At 39.1% G+C, this 16125-nt stretch overlaps 2 protein-coding genes across 2 annotated transcripts in view; both read left to right on the top strand.

Annotated features, from left to right (window-relative positions):
• LOC119796268 overlaps positions 1-2580 on the top strand; it is a 30179-nt gene extending 27599 nt beyond the window's left edge. The window contains exon 6 of the mRNA XM_038304764.1: positions 1781-2580. Within this exon, the coding sequence (XP_038160692.1) occupies positions 1781-2580 (800 nt within the window). The remainder of the gene's footprint in view (positions 1-1780) is intronic.
• On the top strand, positions 2577-6967 carry LOC119796263 (cell division control protein 3-like). Its single transcript, XM_038304752.1, has 2 exons — positions 2577-2601; positions 5517-6967. Exons 1-2 carry the CDS (start codon positions 2577-2579, stop codon positions 6965-6967), a joined length of 1476 nt encoding a protein of 491 aa, XP_038160680.1.
• Positions 6968-16125: the final 9158 nt, after the last annotated feature.

The raw sequence follows: 16125 nt of genomic DNA, 5'->3' as shown, positions 1-16125 counted from the left end.
GGTGGCTGGGCTCTCCCTTAGAGATAGGGTGAGGAGCTCGGTCATTCGGGAGAGGCTCAGTGTAGAGCCGGTTCTCCTCCACATCGAGAGGAGTCAGTTGAGGTGGTTCGGACATCTTCTTCGGATGCCCCCTGGACGCCTCCCTCGGGAGGTGTTCCAGGCATGTCCCACCGGGTGGAGGCCCAGGGGACGGCCCAGGACACGCTTGAGAGACTATGTCTCTCGGCTGGCCTGGGAGCGCCTAGGGCTTCCCCCAACAGAGCTGGAGGAGGTGTCTGCGGAGAGGGAAGTCTTGGAGTCTCTGCTTAGTCTGCTGCCCCCGCGACCCGGTTCCGGATAAAGCGGGAGACGACGAGTATGAGTACGAGTATTTAGACCTCAAACGTGAGTAAGAGGTTTAATTGTGTAAAATCCTGTGAAGCTTTTATTAGGCACTGTAGCTATGCATTTTTTTTGTAGAGTCACGAATCTGCAAAACAAGCCCTAATCTTTTCCATTATTGGCTCTCTCAGAATTACATCTGATATTTGGAGCCAAATGCTGTTCCTGCCTAAACCTGTAAATATATTGTGATTTTTTTTTTTCTATTCTACTGTGTACCATTTTTATGTCTCACATAAAGTTCTAATTAGAAATGATAGTAGGAATAAATAAAAGCAAAGTGTAAATCAATTTATATGTAACATATGTACCTAAATAAAAAACAAAAAAACAATTAAAATAAACACGTGGTAGTATTTTATTTTTCTTACTATTAGTTTACTTTGTTATGTGTTAAAATCTTATGTAAGCAATAAAGTCAAAAGAGCTGCCTGGGACAGAATACCCTTTGACAAAGGACACAGCAAATGAAATGGCTGCATGTTTAGAGGTGCAGGTAGAGGGAACTAAACTTTACATTTATTACATGTATTGTTACCCCCAAAGATAAAAATAAAATTTTTGTTTCTACTGATTTTTCATATCATTTAAACTGTGGGATCCTCCAGTAATTTAAAGGTTGGTGGTAGTAGGGGGGCTCGAATTTGTCCCCGATCTTGATTGCTGCCAATACCTTCAATTTCCAGACCTACTCTTTTATTTATTTTTCATTTGATGAGCTTCTACCACTTTTTAAATCAGTAGATAAGAATAGTCTTAGAATAAAATAGTCTCTTCCATTTTCTGGTCTTTCAAAAAAAAAAAAAAATTGTACATTTCTTTTCTCATGTGCTTAAGTTAATTTCTTAAAGATGGTATTTTAATTTTTGAAGTATTGCATCAAACCTTTGACCATGCAGTTGATACTTTTTGATATTTTCAGTTGAATTTTTAGAATAGATTGTTATTAAACTAAGCTTTTTTCATTCATAAAGTGAAAAACAAAATGCTTTTTAACAGTGATTATAATCAAAAAACAAATATAAAAAGGGATTTAAGAAGTGACTCCTTTCTTACAGGAAAAATAATCGGACTTCAAAAAATACCATCAACAAGACTTTGATCTCGTCAGGATCTCCTAAAGTCTACCAGGTGAAAACTAAGAAAGAAAAGTTTGAGAATTTGACTAGAGTGACTTTAGGAGACAAAAATGAGAACCAAATAAATCAAACCATTTTACTTGTTGGTGAAACAGGAGCAGGAAAATCTACCCTGGTTAACACTTTGGTGAACTATGCTATAGGAGTGAAGTCTGAGGATAAAGAATGGAATCTGATTGTTGATGAAGAGGAGGAAGGAAGTACTCAAACACAAACTCAGACATCAGATGTGATCGTCTATCAGATCTTTGGTTTTGAAGGTCAATCTCTTCCGTTCTCTCTGACCATCATCGATACTCCTGGATTTGGAGACAGCGGAGGCTTGGAAAGAGATGACTCTGTCAGCCGAAGATTGTTGGCCTTGTTCAGATCAGAAGATGGAGTTCATGAGATCAATGCAGTGGGTCTGGTGATGAAGGCCACTGATAACAGACTGAGTGACCGATTGATGTACGTCTTAAATTCAGTGACGTCTCTGTTTGGAAAAGACCTGGAGGAAAACATAGTAGCTCTCATCACTCACTCTGATGGAAGAAAACCTAAAAATGCTCTTCAGGCTCTGGAAGCAGCAAATATTAAATCTTCTAAAGATGATTTTATTTACTTTTTGTTTGATAACTGTCAGCATGAAGACAGAACAAATGACACCGAATTTCTCAAATATTCTTATCAAACATTAATAAAAGAAACAAAAAACGTCATGATTTATCTCCAAAAAACCAAACCTCAGCCTCTGAAAACAACTGTGGAGGTTCTGAAAGAACGGATCAGACTGACAGCCTGTATCCAGAACCTGCACCAAATAATCAAGCTGGCTGAACTGAAGCAGAGAGAAATCAAACAGATTGAAGCAGAGCATATTAAACATGAAGAAGAGATGAAAGAGAATGAGAACTTTACTATAGAAGTTGATGAGGTCTACAAAGAAAAAGAACCAATCCATGGAGGAATGTGGTTGTTGGTGTTTTATGAAGGAGCCGTCACCTGTTCTGTCTGTGAGGAGAACTGTCACTATCCAGGATGCACAATAGCTGGTACCCAGAACAATGTGAGGTCATGAAGAGGGGGCACTGCACAGTCTGTACCAACAAGTGTCCTGCAGCAGTTCATGTGAAAGAAAACTGGAGATATAAAATAAAGACAAGAAAACTTCAGAAGACCCTGGAGGATATGAAGGACAAATAAGAGAACACTGCAAAAACAATCCAGAAATAAGTAAAAAAATTCTTAAATTAAGTATATTTACCCTTAATTTGAGCAGGTAAATAAGATGATCTGCCAATGGAATGAGTATTTTTACTCTTAAAATAAGATAGTTAGATAATATTTACTTGAAATAAGACGATAAAATAGTTTTTTCTTATTTTAAAAGGAAATTGTCTTGTTCCATTGGCAAAGTGTCTTACTTACGTCCTCAATTCAAGGAAAAATTCACTTATTTTAAGAAAAAATAACTTATTGAGGTTTCTATTTTTTGCAGTGCAATAAAGCAGAATATGAGACAAAGTTCAGTCTCTTGGAAAAGCTTAAGAATGAAACCATTAATCTTAAAACAGAGCAGTCATCGTTGCTGGATGAGGCCTACAGTCGTATTAGCAGATTGGAGAACATTGCCCTAAAGTTTGAATCAGTGTCAACTTTGGTCCATTTGGATTTCCTGATGGAGAAGATGAGGGAAAAAGCAGACAGGGACAAAGTCAAGAAACTTGAGGAAATGGAAAGCAGATTGAACAAAGGGACCAACGCAGCACTCAGATATGCAAAAAGCTAAGCAGAATAGAAATTGGTATTGTTATTGGAAAAAAATTCTAAATCTTATATCAAAGACTAATTAGATCATTGTTTTTCATTTAAGCAGCATTTATTAGTCCTTGCAAGGGATAACATACATTCTTTATGTCTCTGCCAATTCCAAAAAAAGTTAAAAAACAAACCACTGGACTTTTTTTCCAAGTTTGAAGAGGTTTTGCTTACCTACCCACCGACCGACAGACCAACCGACTGACCTACCTACCCATATAACTTTTTAACTTTGACAGTAGAGACAAAAAATGGCATTGCTGTCACTAGTATCAGTGTTAATAAGGACCTTTACTCATATATCCATCAGCTCCAAAGCTGCATCTGAAAGCATCTGCAACTTAAGCTCCAGTGAACTCCAAAGAGTATGCTGTAGTCCAAGCAGTATTCAATCACGTTAGGTGTGAATGTAGTATTATTTGGCTTTGCTGTGTTACACTTACTTCCTAATTTAAACACTGCCCACATGTGCAGTATCTTACCTCCTTTGTTATTGCAAATAACTATAAATAAATGAATGGCTTTATTTACTAACAAAGTACCCAGAAAAAAGTGTAAAACACAGCAAAAACCCGATTTTTTCCAATCAGACCCAGGCCACTTGGCTATGTGGTCCTGAATCCAATACGAATTGGATCTTTTCAAAAGCGACCTGTGTCTGAACGTTCAGGTCAGATTCATTACGGACGTCATTAATACCCGATAAAGGTCACTATTCTGCGTCTTGCTACAAAGAAGCGGCATGAAAAACAACAACCATGGCAGATGATGATGCGGAGAGCAGTATTTATGTTTAACCATCTTGAAAAGATTGAGTTTTTATGGTTGGAAAGATCGCTAGATGCGCGCCGGCGCTACCATCCATGTTTACTTCCAGAAATAACGAGCATGCTGGCCTGTGACGTCATTGCGTCCTCTACTGTGCATGCGGGACACTTGCGTTGTATGACTGCAGGTCACCCAGGAGATCACATACAAGTAGCATATATTTGGAAATATGAACGCCAACCTAAAAAAAATCGGATTTCACAAAAAAAATGGAAGTGATATTCAAGGCCTGCAGTGGAAACGTAGCCATAGCTACTAGTTTCTTCTCCCAAAAAGTAACTGAGTTATTAACTGAGTTACTCCACAATTAAAGTAACTAGTTACTAGTAAATGTTTTTTGCTATTTCTGAAAAAAATTTCAGATTTCTAAAGTCATGGGATTTAAATTTTAATCTCGAATCAGTAACAACAGATAGTTTTAAGGGTATTGTCATGACCATGAACATGACAAAATAAAGTGAAATACAGCAAGCCTTCGTCCTGAGAGTGTTATGATTGTCCTTTTTAAGCCTAAACAGAATTCCTGCTCCAGGTGCAAAGAGCAGACATAAACAGACGTGTGTGCAAACTGCTGGCAGTACCTTAGCACTATCAGAAAAGCAGGTGGCGACAATTGACACAGCTATTTGATAGAGTCTAACCGTGCTGCAATGCCTTACTTTAAAGAAACAGATCAGTGTTGTCCAGGGCAAATCAATATTAATTACAGAAACCGATCAACAGTAGGTACTAGTGAATCCTCCCCTGCCCCCCATGGCCTCCTATTAGAACATCAAGGAAAAAGAAAATTCCTATTCCACACAAAAGCAAACAGCATCAAGATAAGAAATATACAAATTAAAATAAAGAAAAGTGTTGGCCAAAACCTTTTTATTGGAAAGAATCCCAATTAAACAAATTAAAATGCCATTTCCCCACTAATTGTTGATGAGACCTAAACTGAGTCTATCTAGAGAAAGCGTAGAGTCTTGAGTAGTCTTTAGGATTTAAGCAGCTGTAATAAAATAAAAAAGAAATCAATTTATTATGTTGTTTGAACTTAGTAGAGATGGAAAACAGCCTTGCTATTACCTATATAGAAAAGTATTAACGAGATAGTTTACTCACGCATCCATCTACTCTGCAGCCACATCTGAAAGGCTCTGCAGCTTTGGCTCCCACTTTAGTGAACAGCAAGATTCAGACTGTATTTCTAGCACTATTTAAGTCTAACACTTCTTGGGATAAATTATCTCTTGAAGGTAATCTAACAAGAAAAGTAAAAAGTAATTCTAAAGGTAATTTCTTTTTTACAGGACAAATAACCTGACCTCTCAAAATACCATCACCAAGACTTTTTTCTCCTCAGGAACTCCTGAACTCAAGCAGCTGGAAACAAAGAAAAAAAGTTTGAAAATTTTATTAGAGTGACTTTAGGAGACAAAAATGAGAACCAAACCAATAAAACCATCTTACTCGTTGGTGAAACAGGAGCAGGAAAATCTACCCTGATCAACACTCTGGTAAATTACGCCGTGGGGGTGAAGTTTGAGGATGAAGTCTGGTTTCAAATTGTTGAAGATCCGAAGGGAATATGTCAAACAGAAAGTCAGACATCAGAGGTGATCGTCTATCAGATCTTTGGTTTTGAAGGTCAAACTTTGCCGTTCTCTCTGACCATCATCGATACTCCTGGATTTGGAGACACCAGAGGGATCGAACATGATAAAATAGTCTGTCAACAATTATTACAGCTGTTTCAGTCAAAGGATGGAGTTCATGAGATCAATGCAGTGGGTCTGGTGATTAAGGCCACTGATAACCGACTGAGTGACCGATTGATGTACGTCTTCGATTCAGTGACTTCTCTTTTTGGAAAAGACCTGGAGGAAAACATAGTAGCTCTCATCACTCATTCTGATGGAAGAAAACCCAGAAATGCTCTTCAGGCTCTGAAAGCAGCAAATGTTAAATCTTCTAAAGATGATTTTATTTACTTTTTGTTTAATAACTGTCAGCATGAAGACAGAACAAATGACACAGAATTTCTCAAATATGCTTATCAAATATCGATAAAACAAACAAAAAACTTTATGATTTATCTCCAAAAAACCAAACCTCAGCCTCTGAAAACAACTGTGGAGGTTCTGAATGAACGGATCAGACTGACGGCCTGTATCCAGAACCTGCACGAAAGATTTAAGCTGAATGAGCTGAAGCAGAGAGAAATCAAACAGATTGAAGCAGAGTATACTAAACATGAAAAAGAGATGAAGGAGAACGAGAACTTTACTATAGAAGTTGATGAGGCCTACAAAGACAAAGAAAAAATCGATGGTGGAATGTGGGATTTGGGGTTTTATGAAGGAGCTCTCACCTGTTCTGTCTGTAAGGAGAACTGTCACTATCCAGGATGCAAAATGGCCTCGAAACCAGAACACTGTGAGGTCATGAAGGATGGGCGCTGCACAGTTTGTACCAACAAGTGTCCTGCTTCAATTCATGTAAAAGAGAGCTGTGTATATTTCATAACGACCAGAAAAGTTCAGAAGACCCTGGAGGATATGAAGGACAAATATGAGAACAATAAAGCAGAATGTGAGAAAAAGTTCAGTCTCTTGGAAAAGCTTGAGAATGAAGCCATTATTATTAAAACAGAGCAGTCATTGTTGCTAGAAGAGGCCTACAGTCATGTTATTAGACTGGAGCAGATCGCCCTAAAAGTTGAGTCAGTGTCAACTTTGGTCTATTTGGATTTCCTGATGGAGAAGATGAAGGAAAAAGGAGACCAGGAGAAAGTCAATAAGCTGGAGGAGATAAGGAAGCAGGTTAAGAAATGAACCAATGCAGCACATAGATAACCAAATACTCATCAACAGAATAAGATTTGTTGCATAGATGTATCAGTCAATCAATTGATCGATCGATTGATCAGTACATTTTCACAACTTCAGTTTTCTTTATTCAAACATCACCTCTCTGGAAAAGACCAAAACGCTTTCAAAGGACACCAAGAAAAGGGTATAGTAATTGCTGTGCATTAAGGACAAAAAAGTTAAGATTCCATCAGCAAGAAGCCTAGACTGGCCATTAATATATTTGTCATCATGCAGAAAGCCAGATAGAAGTTTTTTGGTCAGTAAAGTTTCTCACTACTTTGCCAAACCGACTGTGCAACATTGCAGTGCAGTTAAACATCTTTTTTGATCTCTTGCAGGGTACAGCAGAAAAATAATTGTCCTAAAAAAAGAAACTACTTATAATTTGTAGGACTAAAAATGTTCTGTAATGCAGAATGGGGATCAGATGCAGGGGACAAAAGGAGCACAACTGGGAATTGTGTTATATTAAATAACGTGAATTCTTCGAACTCATAGAAGACAAAGAAATAACCACCACTGTCATTATAAACCTGTGAGGCAGGAGAGCCCAATGAACAGGTGAAGATGTGAGCATAGCAACGTCATGCATTACTTTATCGAAGAGGTGTGAACATAGGAAGAAATGATATAAAAAAAATAAGTACGGTACAACTGAAAAAATGCTTACAGATTTATTGACACACCTCTCTACCAAGTTGAAACTGAAGAGATTTTCTCAATACATTTTGTACATAAATATACAGAGACATTTGTTTTATTTAGATAAGATAAAAATGGAAATCCATATTAATTAATTGGGTTACAAAAGGTTTGGGATGTTAGACTTTGCTGTTATTTATACTTTTATGGAAAGCCTATGTTCCACTACTGCCAACTACTGTAGAATTATTGTATTTTTTTGTTTCTGGAGTTTTCAAATAAAAACGCCTCAAAAAGGCTAAACAGATCCAAGGACTCATCATTTGTCAGTCTCGCTGACAGTGTCAACTCCTTTGTGCAAGATCTAGATGAACACATTATCTTGTGTTTAGGGAGAATTAGCATACTTGAAACTGTATACAGAATTGCTAGAACCTGTAGCATGTAATATGTGTTTCTTCCCAACCACACCATTGCTGGAAGCATGGCAATTATATCCACTGGTATAAAAAGTTACAATTGTCACAAATACCTTGACAGCTCCTACTCTATGACATATTTTTCAATCTTTTTACTCTATCTGTGCCCTGTTTAAAGTTGGATAGAAAAAATGTTGAGGTCAAATGCTGATCTAGAATTAGACTGCTGGAGGACATAGGTACCACTTTTTATCATCTCTATTCTCCGTCTCTGCAGTATTTGTTACTTCAACCTCTAACTAACACAAGCTACTGCCTGGTAAGTCCTTCATTCTCTGTAAAAGGAGCACCTTAACCTACTAATGCAGTTGGAGAGCAGCTTAAGTTGTTGATGACTGTGAGAAAAAACTTAATTTCCAATAGGAGAGGTTTCAGCCCAGAGAGCTACTCAGACAGCAAGGGAACATCAACCCAAAGTTGATTTAACTCTATTGAACCGCTGATCAGTCAATTACCGACAACTGAACCAACATCCTTTATGCGACCTATATATTGGCAACATCTTCGGCTGAGAATGGAACCTCTATCTAGCGTTGGTTTCTCATTGGAAGCGTTTATTTGAAAACAAAGGGATAACATGTTGAATGGGATTCCTACTGACAGAGCACCGCCGGTATGTGGGTGTCTGAGCGGCTCCGACAGAAATAATATTGGAAGGAAGGATGGTAATCTGAATGAACTGACTGCAATGATAAGTTTTCAGGTGGACTTTCTCACTTAAAAATATTAAAACTACTTTATTCCCACTGATCACAGCAATATAGCTGCAAGGCAAAGAAAGCATAGGGTAGCTCCGCCCAACGCGCGTCAGACCCACTTTCCACCGCACGGCTGAACCTCCTGCTGCATCCGGTGTGAACGTAACATGAGACAGCTGAATGGAATGAGTAATTAAGCCAGTCATCAGTGCCAAGATCATGACTAACGCAGCAAAATGACATAGAGCAGATCGTGCGGGACAGGAAGTCTTGTGAAGAAACACAATAAAACAGCTGGTTAATTTTGAAAATAATAATACGTTACTTGCCCTCTCTAATTCAATCAAAAAGCTTGATTAAATTAGCATATTTTTCTTGGTTGTTTAATACACTGCTCAAAAAAATTAAAGGAACACTTTGAAAACACATCAGATCTCAATGGGGAACAAATCATGCTGTTTATTTATACTGATATGGACTGGGTGATGTGTAAGGAACAAAAAGATGGCACATCATTTGATGGAATTGAAATTATCAACCTACAGAGGGCTGAATTCAAAGATACCCCGGAAATTACAGGGAAAAAATGATGCGGCAGGCTAGTCCATTTTGCTGAAATTTTACTGCAGGATGTCAAAATGGTAATAGGTAATTTGTATGGCCCCCACGTGCGTGTATGCATGCCTGACAACCTGGCGGCGTCGAAACATAATGTCCCAGGGGTGTTCTATTGGATTTAGGTCAGGTGAGCGTGGGGGCCAATCCATGGTATCAATTCCTTCATCCTCCAGGAACTGCCTGCATACTCTCGCCACATGAGGCCGGGCATTGTCATGCACCAGGAGGAACCAGAAGCCTACAGAACTTAGTATCATCTGCGTATGATTACAGAGATGCAATCCTAAGGCCACCAAAACAGATCCCCTCAACACCCCCCCCAACGACTCCAACAATGCGGACCAGGCTCTGACACCGATCATACAGAGACCTAACGCCTGAAAACCCACAGATACGAGAATTTTCGTCAGCCTCCAGTCCCCCAACCATACTTCACAACTCATGAATCCCTTTTCAGATGTAAAAGCCCCATCAGCGCTGTGGCTGGAGAAACATTCCACCCCCTTCAGTTTCGGTTTTAGCTAAAGTCTCTCTCTTTGAGACTGTTTTACCTGAGAGCGGGGGGGGGGGATCGCGCAGCGATCAGATGATAACTGATCTGTACAATGAAAATAGCTGCATGAGCTGGAACGCTGTAGAAAGCAACAATATTTTTACAATAATGACCATTATTTATTTGGGGGAAAATATAACTCAGGCGTTCTCTCCTTACTCTCGCCTCTCTCGTCCGCTGCATATATGCTGACAGCATTGTGAAACTGCAGTAAAGTTGGCAATATATTCACAGATTCAGCTTTTCCGGATTAATAACTCATCTGCGGATGATTTATTCTACAAAACAGACCCCTCTCTTCAACCAGACTAAAGGCCTATACATACCTCACGTTTGGCCTGCACGTCCGTATTTCTGTCCGTACGTTCTATCCGTTGACTCCTTCATACCTCCGTCCGTTGAGGTGCGCAATAACCCGTATTTCCTCTAGGTGGCAGTGCTGAGCGCCAATGATTCGTCATTGATCAAAACATGGCGATGGTCCAAGACCTGATTCTGTTGCATTCTAACCTTCTTTGTGATTTTGTTGACATTTTGTACTAAAAACTCAATAGCGCCCCCACCGTTTCCGGTAGTATTGCTCCGTATTGATCCGTTTCGTCCGTAAGCGTAAGCTCCCAATTTTTGTCAAAGTACGGGCGAAATCGACGGTTAGAACGTATGAAACACTCCACACGTATCCGTATCCGTCTTTTACGTGAGGTATGAATGGGCCTTAAGGCAGACAGTGATCTACAACCGTAGTTTCCTAAAAACGAGTCTCCTATCGCGCTGGTAGATTTACATTGGACCCTATGGGGAGCTCACGGCTCCGCAAATGCTCTGTCTGCAAGTTGCAAAATAATCAGAGAGAAATATTCAAAAGCGTCACCAAGGAGAGGTGGATTATTATCACATTTATTGGATTTGAAAATATTACTTTTCTGAGGAATTTCCAAAAGCCTAAATGACAAATGGCACCTCTATTCTATTATTAGAATAAGTATAAAATGAGCAATGACTACACTATAGATCACTGTACTGCCTTCAAACTTGTAGGATCAACAGACAACTTCATCTGGATCATACTACAACTCTTACTTTGGGAAGATAGGCCAAACTTTATTTTTGCTTTGTGCTGTTTTTTTTAAAGTGATGAGGCTGTGAGACAGTTTGTCTTTAAAAGGGCGATTTCTCAATTTATTATACACCTGATGAGAACCACAAAAAGAAAACAACAGTGTTATAGGCTGCTCGCTCCAAGTCCTACACAAAACAGAACAAAAATTAACTTAATAGTACTATAAATAAACTGGATGTATTGAGATGAAAAATAAATAGCTCACACCTCTCCCACAGGACAACATGACAAAAGGGGAGGGTCTAAGGGGTGCAAACAATTCAAAGACAATACCTCAGAAGAAGAAGAAAAAAAATAGGGGCTTCCACTCTTAAAGTAACACAGTTAAAACAATGACAGATTTTCCAGAGGTGTTTCAGTCAGGTGAGTAACAAGACAAAAACCAAATTAAAACATGTTTAATTATAACAAAAGAGAAATACAACCAGGTTAAACTCTGATAATCCTTGAATTTTTGGACAGTAGTTCAACTTTTATTTTGTTATTTGAGGTCAATTTATTATTTCATTCTGAGCCCTTGTTTATTTTACATTTCATTTAATATTGTGTAATTTTGCTTTGTTTCCTGTTTGGTTGGAATCCCGTCTTTTAGACGTTGAAGATCTGGTAGCTGCATTAGTTTAAGATAAAGTCAGCAAACTTCTCTAAAACAGACATTTGACAAATAACATCACACACACTGATTAAAAATTAATGATTTAGATTTGGATGCGTTTAGTTCTTGTTTCTTCTAGACATGTTTGGCCTACGTATATAAAATCTATTTCCTACGAGACAGGGCTACCTGGCACGTCAGGTTGTGATGCAGAGGGAGCCTGACCAAGCATCCAAATGTGACGAGCTGGGAGTGAGAATGTCTTGAGCTGTCGGACTGCGGCAAAACCTGGTCATAAAAATATCTGTGCTGCCTTTCAAAAGATGTCCGACAGCATTCAAGTGGCAGCGTGTTTAACAATGTGAAGTAGAAATGTACAAACACACGGCATTCACAGGAACCAACGAAAAGAAATGAGCAAGGAAACCTATGGCAAAGGATGGCAAAACACAACTTTACGAAGACGGGAAAAACTGCTGTAACATTAAAGACACAATATTTAAATGTTTGTCATACAGCTCATCAAAAATAGCTCAGGAGTTCCTTTTTAATAAACAAATCAGCATCTAACTACTAATTCCGTTTGATCAGGCAAGTTACCCACCAAAATAATAAAAATATCCTTAACTTGTTGCTATCCCAAGGGAGGAGAAAAGATGGACTTTGGTCCAGAGTCACTGTGAGCAGCCGTATCATCGGAGGCTGGACTCCAGCAGGCCTGGATCCCATGTCCCTGTCTGCCACTTGGGAAATTCAGAGTCAGTCTAATCCCGCAGAGATTATATTGTAGAATCTTAAACTTTTGGGCACTTAAAAAACAAGAGCTTTAGGAGATGCATCAACAATGCTCTCAGCTCAGCAGGGTTCTGCAGCTCACCGATCAGGAAGGCAGGCAGCGACTCAGTGGTTGGGGTCAGAACTGCTAACAGTGCAGAGGACACAGTATGTCTGGCCAGGACAGAAACCAGGTGCTATTTTGGTTGATCTACGGGCGGAGATTTAAAAGCTCCTGATCCACTGTGTAAACTGGTGGTAACAGTAAGGTTATGCTGGTTTCCAGCTCAAAGCTTAAGAGGGATGTAGTCCTCTTCGCCTTCAAAAATGGACCACAGTTCCAGAGATTGCACCACATGTAATGAGATGTCCAGCTGTGGTGATGGGTCTGTTGAAGGAGTGGTGGCCTAGTGGTTAGAGCATTGTGATTGGGTCCTGGAGGTTCTGAGTTCAATTCCCAGAGACTGTCACTCTGGGTGCCTGAGTAAGACTCTTAACCCCACACCGCTATCTGAGATAAAGTTCAATTATTCTTTCATGAGACTGAGGTCCAGAGGAAGAGAAAAGAGGAAAAGGTTTCTGGTGGTTTAAAAGGTGCCGCAGCTTGAAGATGTAATATCAGAGGTACAGACTGCAGCAAAACACACCCATAATCTGATGCTGACATGGGAGTTGTATTTCTGATCCAAGAACCTGAAGTTCTGATCTGTTACAATAGAATGGTTCTTGTACAGAAATTGTCTGAAATACTTAAAAAAATTCTAAATTGTCTAAATGCATATAAAGTTTGTTAACACTATATATGTTCATACTGACATTTCTCAAATCTACAACTGTAAATTGTATGCATAATAGAAATTAATGATTGACGGACTAAAACAATCAGATTAATGCTGAATGTTAAATTTAGGTTTTGCGTCCCAAAGAATGGCAGTGAATAGCACAAGCTTATTAAATCCTGCCCAATGATCCACTGTGGAATAATTCCATTGGGTCAATATGGTATACATAAAGTTAGATGACAGTTTAATGTGCTTTGGAGTCTCCTGACCTGACATTTTGCTATACTAGGTTCCCGTTATTTAGAGATTCTTTTGCAATGCTGTGGTTCCTTTTTCCTACTAGGATGCAGCATACTGTATATTGGTGCCGCAGTTTTTCTTTTTCACTTGGACACTGCATGATGTCTGGGGACAAGTGAGGTGCATTGATTTTCTTTCAGTCAACTTTCCATTAATATGCTACAGTATATGTAACTCTATATGAAAAGCCAGCTTATGTCTCTTAAAGGTATAGAGGATGAACTTTTATTTCTGGGTGGATCATCTAAATAAGTGGCCCTCCTAATTGTCAATCATTCTGGTGATATGTTTATGTGAAGCCGTCCTACGTGCTTGACCCGTTAGCTATCTTTTTCTGCGCATGCGCGCTTTCAGGCGTATATCTGTGGTTAGCTATGGTTTCAGGCAGTCATTGAAGCGCACCTTTCTCACCCTGGTTCTATGAAAATGGCAGAGGGTTGTAAGAGAAAAGAAAGGCCTCAGAAGAGGCGGATACTTTATATCCCGGAATGGTTTGCATGGAGAGCTCTTCTTTTTGTTGTCTTGAGGGTTGATTGATCTCCAGATAATTCAGGATCTGGGTAGCTGAAAACACAGAGACAAGGGGATTCAGAATCAGGGAACTGATCCAGGTTAAAGCAGCTCAAAGTAAGCCGGTACCGTTACTGGCAACACTCTGGCAGAAAAGTGTCAGCATCCTCCTCCATTTATACGCCTCGAAATGAGAAGATAGAGAACAGGTGTGCAGACGTCGACTCATGCCCTCAGGAGGAAGGTCTCAGGCTCCCTCTGGAGGTTTGTCAAGGATCCAGAGGTCCTTGACAAACGTCTGGATTCCAACAGAATGTTCTGGATAGAGATGGTATTGATTTGAGTAAGGTTGAGATCCAATAATGCTATCAACCTGGCTGGTTGAAGACATTCAAAAATGTAAATTCACCTAGCCTGGGAGACTTAGAATAGCCCAAAATAAACTTGCCAAAGTGACAACACTGATAAAGTGACCGAGTCAGAGATTTGGAAGCATATGGGCTTCCTATTAACAGATGGGTAAAGGTGATTCTGAGAGATACCCTTGAGTAGCAGATTAATTGAATGATTTCATAGAAAACTTAAAACTCTGACTGAGAAATAGAAGGGTAGTATCCGTATAAAACTGAAGTGGATCGACGGAGTAGATGACGGAGCTGGCTGACCCTGAAAGGAGGACCTTGAATGATGATTGGCTTCGTAGTGGGGTTGATTCCCATCCTTGTTTAGCTGGAGGTTGAACATGGCTTGTCAGCAGGTGGTCAAGATGAGGCTGATTAGATTATTTAAGATTTAATTTTCACTTAAGCTTAATTTTTCAAAACATATCTAGATTATAGTTTTGCTCATACGTTATTTTCCCCAAAGGCACCATGGATGTCTGAGCCAGCCACACATTAACCATGAGAACCTGAGGAGTTGTCTTTTTTACAAAGACACATTTTCTTTTGTTTTTATATGTTAACCGCAGATTATGAACAAATTATTAACTACACCTGGGGTTATAATTAACTAATTCATATCAAAGGTAAAACCAAGTAATTGTCTCTAGTTAGATGATTATAACATGCAATTTGAGCATGAGGACGATTTGCCATTAACGTGAACAAACGGAAATCCATCAGATATATAAGATTTAAACCAGTCTAGTGGTGTACCTTTAATTCCAACAAAATATTCAAGTCTTTCTAAAAGAATATTATGGTCAACTGTATCAAATGCCGCACTGAGATCCAACAGGACGAGCACAGATACCAGTCCATTATCTGAGGCCATGAGAATATCATTAGTGACTTTCACCAGAGCTGTTTCAGTGCTATGATGAGCTCTAAAGCCAGACTGAAACTCTTCAAAAAGTTCATTATGGTGCAAGTGATCGCACACTTTTTTGGCAACTACTTTCTCAAGAATTTTAGATAAGAAAGGAAGATTGGATATAGGTCTATAATTGACCAAGTCATCTGGGTCAAGAGAGAGTTTCTTAAGCAAAGGTTTAATTCCAGCAAACTTAAAATCCTTTGGTACATATCTCTGTAACAGAGATAGATTAATCACATCTAAAATGGAGGAGGAGATCAAAGGGAATACCTCCTTAAATAACCTGGTTGGAACTGGAGTTAGTTTTGCTAACTCTGAAAGTTTAACTGGATCAAAGCAGTCTAAACCCAGTTCAGATTCCATGACTACCTCAGATGCTGCCCCACCCTGCAGAGACAAACCAATTGTGGATAGAGGAGTGCTAATGATCTTATTTTTAATAAGATCAATCTTATTTATAAAGACTCCCACAAAATCATTACTTCTAAGAGCAGGTGGAATGGACGGTTCAACAGAGCTATGTCTCTGGGTGAGTTTGACAACTGTATTAAAAAGAAATCTAGAATTAATATTATTCTCCTCTATTAATGAGGAGAAATATACTGCTCTAACTTTACAAAGGTCCTCTTGTACAGCAGTAAACAATTTTTCCAGACTATATAGGATTCCCGTAGGCCTATGGAGCGATATTTTCGCTCCAGTTTCCTAGCATTTTGCTTCAAGCTGTGCAG

Source organism: Cyprinodon tularosa, unplaced genomic scaffold, assembly GCF_016077235.1.
Source record: "Cyprinodon tularosa strain WSP-4 unplaced genomic scaffold, ASM1607723v1 ctg1144, whole genome shotgun sequence".
NCBI classification, from domain to species: Eukaryota; Metazoa; Chordata; class Actinopteri; order Cyprinodontiformes; family Cyprinodontidae; genus Cyprinodon; species Cyprinodon tularosa.
The sequence above is the reverse complement of the archived record's forward strand: the minus strand, read 5'-3'. Positions and strand labels throughout refer to the sequence as shown.